The sequence below is a fragment of the Passer domesticus genome, chromosome 3, assembly GCF_036417665.1.
Source record: "Passer domesticus isolate bPasDom1 chromosome 3, bPasDom1.hap1, whole genome shotgun sequence".
Classification (NCBI taxonomy): Eukaryota; Metazoa; Chordata; class Aves; order Passeriformes; family Passeridae; genus Passer; species Passer domesticus.
In genome coordinates, this window is record NC_087476.1 from 113649911 (window position 1) to 113661151 (window position 11241).

At 44.3% G+C, this 11241-nt stretch overlaps 1 protein-coding gene across 1 annotated transcript; it reads right to left on the minus strand.

The window, feature by feature from the left end:
• Positions 1-4224: 4224 nt before the first annotated feature.
• On the minus strand, positions 4225-11223 carry POLR3F (RNA polymerase III subunit F). Its single transcript, XM_064415226.1, has 9 exons — positions 11129-11223; positions 10574-10691; positions 9661-9728; positions 9455-9522; positions 9069-9181; positions 8464-8607; positions 6373-6480; positions 5478-5669; positions 4225-4905 (listed from the first exon to the last, which is right to left on the minus strand). Exons 1-9 carry the CDS (start codon positions 11182-11184, stop codon positions 4828-4830), a joined length of 945 nt encoding a protein of 314 aa, XP_064271296.1. The 5' UTR covers positions 11185-11223; the 3' UTR covers positions 4225-4827.
• Between the last annotated feature and the right edge of the window lie 18 nt (positions 11224-11241).

Here is an 11241-nt window from a genome sequence, read left to right on the forward strand (position 1 = left end):
CTTTGCAGTGAAATACCTCAATCTGCTTCGTATAGTTTGAGTGTTTGCCTTACATTCTTGCAGTGGTCAGCTTACAAATATCCCCCAGGCTTCTGTGTGGGCACTGCTCCACTATTGCTTAAAGGAAATTATTGCCCTGTGATCATCTCTACTCACCCATGCCCAGCCTTGGAGTTTGTTTTTGTTTCTTTTTTTTTCCTGTTTTCTTTATTTTAAATGCAACAGAAATCTGTGTTTGGAATGTGCAGAGTACAATCCAAGTCCAAAACAAAGCAAATTGAAATGCTGTCTGAGGTGAACGTTGCTTTTGCCATCCCAGCTTCCTGACATCCCAAACACAGTGGGAATAAAAAAGTAGAAGCATACTACTGATGTGTGTATGATAAAATGTGTAAAATTCAAATTACTAGTATTGCTATCATTGTCAGGTGTAGAACTAACATTCTCAGCCCAGGACTGGCTCTCCAAGTAGGAGGCAAAGCAAATCTGCTCTTCTGAAGTTGCCTGTTTACAGTTTACATCTTCCTCCCACTGCCACATCTCAACACAAAGAGCCTTACCAAGACTCAGGGCTTCAAGGCCACAGTGCACCCCGCTGCAAACATTAGATTAACTAAAATATTGAGCAACTATTGTAAGTCTGTGTCTTGCTTTCAACTTTCAGAGTTAATTTTCCTGCCTCAGAGCTGGTTTAGTGCTGCATTTTTTGATTTAGGATGAGGAAGATGTTGATAACACCCTGATAATTTAGTTCTTGCTGAGCAATTCTTATGTTTAATCAAGGATTTTTCAGGTTCTTCTGGCCAGCCAGGAAACTGGGGCTTCAAAATCATTTGGAAGGGGACAAAGGCAAAACAACTGATCCCCAGTGGCTCAAGAGATATTCCTCATTCCTTATCATATGGTGTCATGCTGAACGATGAAACTGGGGAGAGCTGGCTGCTGGTTTCCAGCCCGCTGCTCTGGCACTCCTTGGGCAATGGTCAGCAGAGGAGGAGCAACTGTATTGTTCATCACATGATTTCTATAATCTCTTACCATTATTTTCCCTTCCTTTTCTGCCCTGTTAAACTGTCTTCATCTGAATCTACATGTTTTGTTTTTTTCTACTATCGTCTCTCCCATCCCACTGGGAGGAAGTAAGGGAACACCTGTGTGGTGTTTACCTGTCTGCTGGGTTAAACCAAGGCAGTTTGGAAGAAGAGCACAATCTTAAAGCCCTGTGTCCGTGGAACAAATAACCCAAGTAAAAGCTTTCCCAAAAGTATTTCCTGAAAGAAGCACAAGCTTGCTCAGAAAGTGGGAGAAAGGAAAACACCACAGGCTGCCTGTACAAACCCCAACTTGTGTTTTATTTAACAGCTGAAAGAGAAGAGAGCTTTGAGCTCTGCTTCCTGTCCTCCCCATTCCCCAGAAGACTTCCTGAAGAGTGAGCAAAATGCAATGACCAGCTTTCTCATGGTGGAAGTGAATATTTTTGACAAGAACCTGGACACCACCTGTGGAGCTTGTCACACCTTTTAGTCTCCTCCAGGCTGCAAGCTGAGATGGGCTCAGTGTGGCTGAGGAGAGCCTAGCCATGCATTTCTCACAGGTGAAATGACAGAAAGCCCCAGCCAAGCAGAGCAAGAGGAGGGAAAGGTGGTCTGTGTGTGGCAGAGGACAGCTCTGTTTGAGGTGTCTGTACCCTGTTTCAAAGCATCAAGTGTTTAGCAGCAATAGGAGACCCAGTTGTCTCCACTCACTACAGTTTCTTCCCAAAATCTGCTCTGCATGTGGAGGCAAAAAAGAAACCAGTATGGCTTAAGACAGAGCTTTTTCCATGTTGGAGCCCTGGGGGAGCGATCCCAGGAAGAGACAGGAGATGGTGCTCTAACAGCACCAGAGGAACAACGATTACCCATCCCACCTCCAACGGGTCAGTTACCATCAAAGTAAAAATACAAAACCCGCAGCCAAACAACCAAACCTAGGAAAAAACTGAACAGCCACTCAGCCACAGGGAAAATGGTTTCACTACCAGAGCTTCATGTTTTAAACTTTGGAGTGTAAAGGCTACACATGCCAGGCAATACCTGCCAGCTGTACACTGTCAGTTCTCAATGCAGCCAGTTACTGTAGTCAGTGTTTATCTTGGAATTAAAACACAATTTTTCACTCGATCCCCTGTGGCATCTGGTGTGCCCACCCTCCAACTTGCCTTTGGACAGTTGGCTACTACTAGTGTAGTAGTAGCCACTCTTGAACCACACTTTGAACCACTCAAAAGAGGCTCATGGGTTGACAGCAGGATCAGGGCTCATGAAAACAAGGATGAGCTCTCTCCAGCTCAGGAGGGATCTCATGGTCCTGCAGCAGATGAACTCACCTCTTGCATGAAGCCTACGAAAATAAATGAGCAGATCCTGCTTCCTATTTGTCATGCATGTTTTAAGGGATAATTCAGCTTTCTATACCTAAGTGTTTTCATATTGAGTACTGGAGCTACTGTAGGATCTTCCTCAAAACATTACATTTCATACCAGTTTGGAATAGGGACAGCTTCGCCAAGGAGATTGACAAAACTCAGGACACTATTAATCTACCTTTTAGCATTTACTCACTTTTCAGATAAGAATGTCAGACTGATAGATCAGCCAGGTTCATGAAGAACCAGAGTGACAGAAAGATCATTTCTCTGGTTCATATAGAAATAGATCAGACAGATTCCTATCTGTAGGAAACTGAATTGAAATTACTTTTCCCTTATAGGCACTTTTCCCCAAATCTGAGAAGTCTTGTTACAGCTTCAATGTTAAGAAGTTTCAGATACCACAAAGGTCATCTAAGCCAGATAAACCCAAACCCGAAATTTAAAGAGCTTAATAAACCATATATCTACTTCCTAAAGCTGTTCACTGAGGAGAAGCTTTCTCTCCTTTTTCTTATTGCCAATGAATGTGATTATAGAGCATAAAGTGACATACCTGCATGATAAAGCCTTGTTGTTTCCCTGGAAGTTATCTTCTAGCTGCAGTGGAGCATAAACATTGTGTTATCTCTGCAGCAGCAGGCTCAGGACCCCATTGTGTCAGGTCCCCTTTGAAGACAGGAAGACAAAGGCAACCCCAGCCCCACATCTCAATGAAATTACCTTGGGTGGAATAAAGGATGTCTGATTCAAGGCTCCTTCCAGGGAACAGAGCAGCATTTTACCCTTGGCTTCTCTGTGCTGAGTGGTTAAAGGGGGCAGAGGAAGAACAAAGCTCCAATCATTTCACCCCCAGGTCTCTTTCCTAAGAGCCCTTCTGCCTCTGCAGAGATATGCATCCCTTTTCCCTGGAGACAACAGTGCAGCAAAAGGAGAGCCTGCTGGCAGTGCTCACCTTGCTGGGACAATCAGAGCCCTTCCAGGGACTTGCCAGCTTATCAGTGCTCATTGTTTGCTCCAGTACACACCTAACTGCTCCCACACAAGGAGCCTTTCTCTCTGCATCCATACCCTCCCTGCATGGGACAGGAACCATGGGAGGTTTCTTTATTCTTTGTACAGCACCCTCATTAGCCTCTGTCCTCTAAGAAGAGAAATGGAAATCAAGCAAGATTTGAACACTTTCCTATGTGATCCAGACTGCTTTTAGAAAGTGCAAACTCCTGGACAGTATTGAAAATACTGATGTGAAGTCTCTTACCCTTATGAGGTAAACTCTTCCAAAACCTACGTTAACCCTCTGTCAGGTTACCCAGGATGCTGCTAACAGCCACAGAGGTGCTCTCCCATCACCCTCCCAACACAGTGTCCAGAGGGCTTATTTTGAGCCAGGCACACTTGAAAACAGCCAGATGTAACAAGCCCTGTGTTGTGCTTGACCCCCTGATTGCCCCCCAGTGCTGGAAGACCACTGTGAAGATACTGAGTAATTGTGGAGAGATCCAGCCTGGCCAGAGGCAGCTGAAGCCACAGGCAGCAAGTGGAACAGGGGCCAGCATGTCTGTGCACAGGTCCTGTGCACCACACCCTGCCTCCTAGTGTCATTCCAGCCCTCTGCCACTCTGGATGCTGGAATCTATAAAATTTTTCTCTGTAGCATCAGGCCAGAGCAACCCTTCTTCCCAGAACACCTCTACTCAAAATTTCAGTGGAGACATCTGTGTATGTGACACAGCTGCAGAAAACACCACCAGAAATTTGATGATGAAGGAATAAATACAGCAGGCAGCAATACAGGAAATGAAGCACAGATGTACATAAGAAAAATCAGAGGTTTAATGATAAATAAGCAGGTAAGAAAGATAACAAAGAACCAGTAAGTGTTTGACATATTCAGTGTCTGTTTGACATATTCAGAATCTTTCCCACATGAGATTAATAGTCTTCAATTAGATGGAATCTATCGTGGGAGAAAAGTGTGAGCTTTAGAACTTAAGCATCCATCAGTAGCATTAATCTGAAAGCAAAATTTGGGATCTCATTCTTGGTAGTACCACTTGTTATAAGTTTTTCTGACCAGCTGTGAGAGACTGATAAATGTTAAGACTAAAATGTCTCAACCGTGTTTGAATTTTATTTTGAACTGTTGCTTAGAAATCTATTTTATTAACCACCTTAGTTACCATCTCCAATTTTGATTGAAGAATGGATCTACATTTCCACTTCAGCATTGATCTTCAGCACTGACTCTACTTCCAGTCCACTCCCAGGATAGTTCACACAACTGATACATGCCTGCTTTGTCACTCCATGTCCTGAAGTTGCTTACAAATTTAGAAGTCCGCTTTTAAAAAAAAGCATTCTGCTTTGTCACTTTGGCTGTGAAGGATGAATCCAGTTTACAGTTTCCTTTCACTTTAAAACTCCAACCATTCTGTCATATAAATACAGTTTGATGGAGAAATCTCACCACCTTCATGACAATCATCAAAAACCTGCAAAAGAAAGCCCTGTGTCAGCAGAGTAATTACTTCCAGTTGGATGGTGCTTGCTGTGTGTAACATGCTCCCATGTTTTCTGCTGCTTTCCCAGTAGATAAGCATTAAGTCTAACAGAGGCCAAAACCTAGGAAGATTTATGGCAGCTCTGAGGGAGAAGAGAAAAACAGATCCCACCACAAAGGGACATGCTGGCAAGTTTTACCTACAAACCAATTCACAGCCCAGAGAGGAGAGACTAAAAGCTAGAGAGAAATAATTTAGCTTCGTAAAAACACAGGCAAACCTGGGGTCAGAAATAACATAATTTGGAACAGGCTACACTTGACAGCATCCTTTCACATAGAGTCTAGTGAAGAGACAGGCTGGAAGTGGGAAACACCTGGCAGAGCAGGTGTTCAGACCAAATACAGAACCTGTTACACCACAGCTAAGGCAGCTCTTAAGCACAGCTGGCTTAGCCCTGATGCTGACTCATGGGCAGAACTTGCCATGTGCCATCTGGCCACTGCAGGCCTGTGCTCAAGAGCTGCATGCACCACTAATGATACACAGAATTAGTTACTCACAGGGCAGAGTCCACAGGGTGTCCTGACCAATCCAGTGGGCTGGATGAGAGGACTGACGGCTCTGTACAGCCTCATCTGCCCATCCACGCTGCCCACTGTGCCCTCCTTGGCAGCAATAATGGTCATCTCCACTTTGCCATCATAGATCAGAGTATTCAAAATGGTCTCAATGTCTTCCATTGACAACTCTACCTAAGAAACAATTTGTGAAATAGATGTTAGGAAAGATGTGTGCCAGTGAGTCCTGCAAGGAGGAAAGGAGCAAACACCATGGGTAACAAATCCATAGAGTTCTAACCTAGTCCAGAAAAAGACACCAGTCTCACTGGGAACTTGATGGAATTGTGCAGATGCAAAAAGAAAAGCAAATACTAATACTTCCTACCTCCTGAGCATTTCTGATTTGCACTAGCCTTGGTCTCACCAAAAAGAACTTCCCTATGCACCTGAGATGTCTCCATCAGCCTAGCACAATACAGGAAAACAGTTATGAAAGAAGACAAAGACAAGACTACTAAAGATATACTTTTTGATATACCCAGTAATGGTGGGGTATTTTTCCCCTTCTTTTTTTCCCTCCCCTAAAATTCCTTGAAGTGCATCTGTAAACTTAAAGAGAAATGATGAAATCTAAACCAGCTGAGATAGTTAACAAGGATGTGAACGCTAATTCTTTTAGACATTGTTGAAAACCCACGTGCACAAGCTATCCTGGTATGCCAGGCAGTATCAATAACCTCCCCAAAAAGCAATGAAGCCACAAAGCTCACCTCCAGTACACAAGCTGTGTGGCACTAAGACACTTATGAGACCTTCAGCAAGTTTGCAGTACCCAGCTCCTAGAGCTAATCACGCCCTGACAATGTGAACAGCAGTGAGATCAATCTGTTCTGACCTTACTGATGCCCAGTTCACAGATGTATTTCCACACCTCGTGGGATGAGGCAAACGAGCTGTTCCTCTGTATCATGGGGTTCTGTTTGCTGTCTCGAGCTGCCTCTGCCTGAGAAAAAGCAAAGGTTAGTTAGAGTCAGCACTCACTGCCAAGAGCCTCCTTCGTGGTTCAGTTTCAGGCAGACTCAAAAACAAAACTTGTTTTCCATTTCTGGGACATGTTTTGCATTTAAAGCCACATTCTTAAAACTGGTGTATGCGAGACAATGCAGTGCACAATCAAATATCATTTAACAATAAATGAGATAGAATTTACACTGTAATTCAGATTAATATGAAGGAATACCAGCATTTGACATTTTGTTGGAAAAAAAAAGTTTCTGCTGTACCTAGAGCCAATTAAAAATATATTGTAAAGCAACAGACAAATGCTAGAATCTGCAGAAATATTTAATGAACCAGGGTCAATTTAGCCTAGAGGCAATTGTGTTCTAGGCAGAGCTACCCAACTGACTGCTGCCTTACACCCTCTCAGAAATGAGGTGCTCTGCAGAAACCACAGTGACTTTTCCTAGATTTTTTTGGTCCTGTGGTCTTTGCTGCCTGGTTTTTGTCTTATTTTAAGACAATTATATGGGGTGGAGACTCCAAAATGAGTTATCCCCCCTTTAGTTTTAACCAATCTCCTTCCACCAATAAATAAACAAAATGGGACAAGGCAGAAGGGGAAAAAAAGTCAAATAAAAGACAACAGCCTCGGTGGTTCCAGAACTTCCACAAACAACAATCAGAGGGGCACAGGGACAAAACAAAATCTGGACAAACAATTTTAGGTCAAAAGGCTCCAATGCTGCCAAAAATGCTGGAAAAATCTTCCCAGCAAGTTGCAGGTCCACCCCCTCCTCAACAAACAAACGGCAGGCAGCTGGAAAATCGCAGAGAGAGTGTCTGACTGCTCCTTGGCTGGAAAAGGTATTGCAAAATTCCCTCTGGAGCAGGTCTGGACTGCAAAATGCAGCTTCTCGGGTGTGAAAAATGCGTATTTTATGATTGGCTTTTCACAAATATTAAAATAAATATTATATGTGTTATGTTAGAAAGTTACGCTGTATTAATTTTCTTAAGTAGTGTGTTAAATGTAGTTTTAGGTTACAACATAGTGTTAAAATAGAAACTATGCTATGTAAGATACTTTTTTTAAAGAGAGGACTTGACTGAGATAGCAGCCACAGGACACCTAAATCTTTCAGAGAATTTATTGCTCCTTTATCAGAATAAACTAATTTCTTCCCGCCTCATTCAGCCCTGAAGAGCTGTCAGGACTCAGAGGAAGAAGTTGACACTGACCAGACAGAATCCTTTGTTTGAATGGAATTTATACATCATGTATGAATTGTATGAATATGCAACAGGCTATTGCTTTTAAGGGTTAATCCTCTGTTAACACGGGTCCTTTTTCAGGCTTATTTTGCCCAGAAAGAGGTACTCGGACTGTCCATAACTCCTTGTCTTTATTAGCTCATATTGTCCTAAATCCTAATTGTCCAAATTTTTATTTCTCTAATTATATTACTCTTTTCATAACCATTTTATTACTATTAAACTCTTAAAATTTTAAAAACAAGTGACTGGCGTTTTTCACATTGGGTATGACTTGAAGACCCGCCCCAGGCAATCCCCTCAGGCACCCAGGGAGAACAAGGGTGTTCCCCTCATGTCCATTTCTGTTTGTAAGGGGATCCTGCACCCTCCCCTTCCAGGATAAAACACACAAGTTCCTCTTTCCTGGGTTGCTGGCTCTTAGGGATGGTAATACTCTTGGGCAGGCTGGGACACAGAAGATAAGGAATACACAATTTTGGGTCACCTAGGACAGTTAGTCATTGGACCTTGGGGACAAAAGGCTTCCCTCCTTGTCCAGGGTGTAAAAATATCCATGATTAAATACAACACCATCACACCTACTGTGACAGAAATAACAGTCCAGTATGGATTTGCCAATCTAGCTGCAACAATGGCCAACACTTATGGAATTTAAACCTAAGCCTGGCACCTGTTTACACAACAAATGGCAGGTGACTTTGGCACTCACCTTGCTCTGCAGGAACTTAAAACACTGCTGATTTAACACCTCCACAAACTCGGACTCGAAGTCCTGGTCACTGTACCAGGCCCCTCCAGTGACAGAGCGGTCGGGCTGCAGGTTGTACAGCATGTAGACCTTCTTCTTGGATGCCTGGGGAGGGAAACGTACAGCTCTCAACAGCTGAAAGCCTTCAGCAGGAAGGAACATGTGAGCAGATCATCTGCAAGAGAGGTTTATTACTCCTACACCTAAGGCACAGCAACCCATTTTGATTCCTGATCATTTTATAGCATGGTGTTGGAAGACCAGATCTTTCACATGAACACAAACGAGCTACTGCTTTGCTGTGTCCAACTTCTCTACCCCACCTGCTCTACCAGACCCAGTGAGAACCAGACAACTGGAAGCAGACAGCAGAGAAGCTGACCTGGGGACCCAGCATCTGCTGCACCTCAAACCTGCACACTAAAGGCAGAGAGTCAAACACTGGTGCACAGTCAGAGAAAGCTGGAGGCAAAATGAGGTTTCTCTGCCCACAGGCCCCTGTTAAAGGCATACAAAGCATGCAGCAGATGTTTGAAATTATTTAAAAAAGGTCACAAAATACTCACTGCCACAGATTTAACTGCTTTAATTAATTTCTTGCTTTCCAAGTTTTTCAGGATCTTGTTGATCTCTGTTAAAGGCAGATTGCTTTTGTACCTAATGTCCCTGCTCCAAATACCTGTTAAAAAACAGAGAAATGAACAGAAATAAATAGAAGACACCATTTGTTTCCATACATACCAACCAAAAGTCACATCAGAACACTGCTTGGGTTGCCTGCCTGCCACTCCCAGCAAAAGGGAAGGAATGGACAGAAAGGATTGGGGAAAAAACAAGCAGGTATGAGGCATTAGATTTTATATTTGTATTTTCTGGGCAAGCATTTGTGACTTTGGACAGGAATGCTCCCATAAGCAGAGTTAGTACCATTCACAATCATAATTTAAAGTACCTTTGTTGCCTGCATCCTCTATGATTTGGTAAACCAGCTTCTCCTGATTGTCAGAACCTTTCATTTTACTGTAAACCAAGACAGACATCAGGATTTTTTAAAGGTCCAAACTTTGAAAGAAGTTTAATTTGTTTTAAACAAGAACTGAAGTTTGATTAAACAAGAATTGTGTTCCCAGCATACTTACCCAGCAGACACAGGCTTACCTGGCATTTTGGGAATCTTTGATTCTGTACAGGAGACCTGCACTGCTCCTCAGAAGGTCCAGCTGCCCCTAGGAGAGATGGGCACAATGCATTTACTTTCCTTCAAACAGCTTGTTTCAGAAGGTGTTTTAGAAGAACACTCTGAAATTCTAAAATAAAAACCTTGTTTAATGTGAACTAAATAAAGAAAAATGAAAACTAACATTTCTAACCACTGGAAACAATAACAGCCTTGAGGATATTTTTTTCCCCTGACAAATTTCCACTTATCATCAGCTATCAGAAATAACAAACAGTTCCTGACCCTTCCCACAACATCTACACAATTCCTATTATTTCCCCTGACTTTCACAGGCTACAGGGGACATCCAGTTCTTGCACACTTTGCTCTCAGCTCCCACCAAAGCACTCGTTTGCACGGCAACCCAGAAATCACGGCGGAGCTCTGGAACAATTCCAAGTTCCAGCAGCAAAGTTCTGCTTTTTACTAAGTGGTCACCACTGGAAAGCTGCCAACTTTGATGGGCAGCGACCCTTAGAAGCAAATTACTGCCATGTCTCACACACACCAGGAGATTGTGCATGCTTGTGGCCAGGCAAAGTCCTTCTTTCCTCTTCTGAAGAGGAAAGCAGTTGGACAAGCCTAAGGGTGTAAGTGTGTAAAACAGCATTAATCAACATTCACTCTCTCACTGCCAGCTGATCCTTTCCTACAGCCTTGGTTCTCACAGATCTGGCAGGTTCCTGTGTGCCTTCAGAGCAACCCACAAGCTTGGGGTTTTGTGGGGGGTTCAGAGAAGGAAAAGCATGGGCTCACATCCTCCTTTTCTCTACAGCTAATTAACTCCCATCCCTAATGGGCCTTGTGGTCATGTACGTGCTGAGGAAGAAGAGGAAGGCGGGCTGTCCCTACCATGGAGAGCAGCCTGTTGATGGCCACAGCTCTCTGCTGGGCTTCCATGTGAGGCATGTCATTCTGGATCACCTGGTCCGTGATGCCATGGGGGAACTGGTGGCACAGCTCTAGGATCCTGCGGGAGGAGACAAGCAACCTTAAAAGTCCTGTTCTGCTGCATCCAAACCCAAATCCAAACAGCACTGGAGTCGGGATGGACGAGAGTGACAAGAGCAACCCAGGGGAAAAGTATCCATCAATTGCTTCTTCAGGGAGCTCGGCACCAACTCCCTGTGCCCCATTTCCCTTCCCAAGACCACAAAAACTCCGGGACAGCCGAAAGTGACCTGACCCAACCCTCACTACCCGCTAAGCCACTCCCAGCACGAAACCCTCAGTGTCCCCACAACCCTCTCCTTCAGCACCCATCTCCTCATTAACACTCGGCCGTCGAACCACCCCCCTCAGCCCTTGAACGGCAACGCCCCGCCACGCCCGCTGCCCCCGCCCCAAAACCCGTCCTTCGTGGCCTCCACACCGCCACTCCACGGCCGCCTGCGGCGCCCGCAGCACCTGCTCTCGATGTCCATGGGATCGGGCACCTCCGGCTTCACCTTCACCTCCGCCATAGCGGGGGGCTGCGGCGCGGCCGGATGACGTCAGAGAGGCGCGCCGCAACGGCCAAT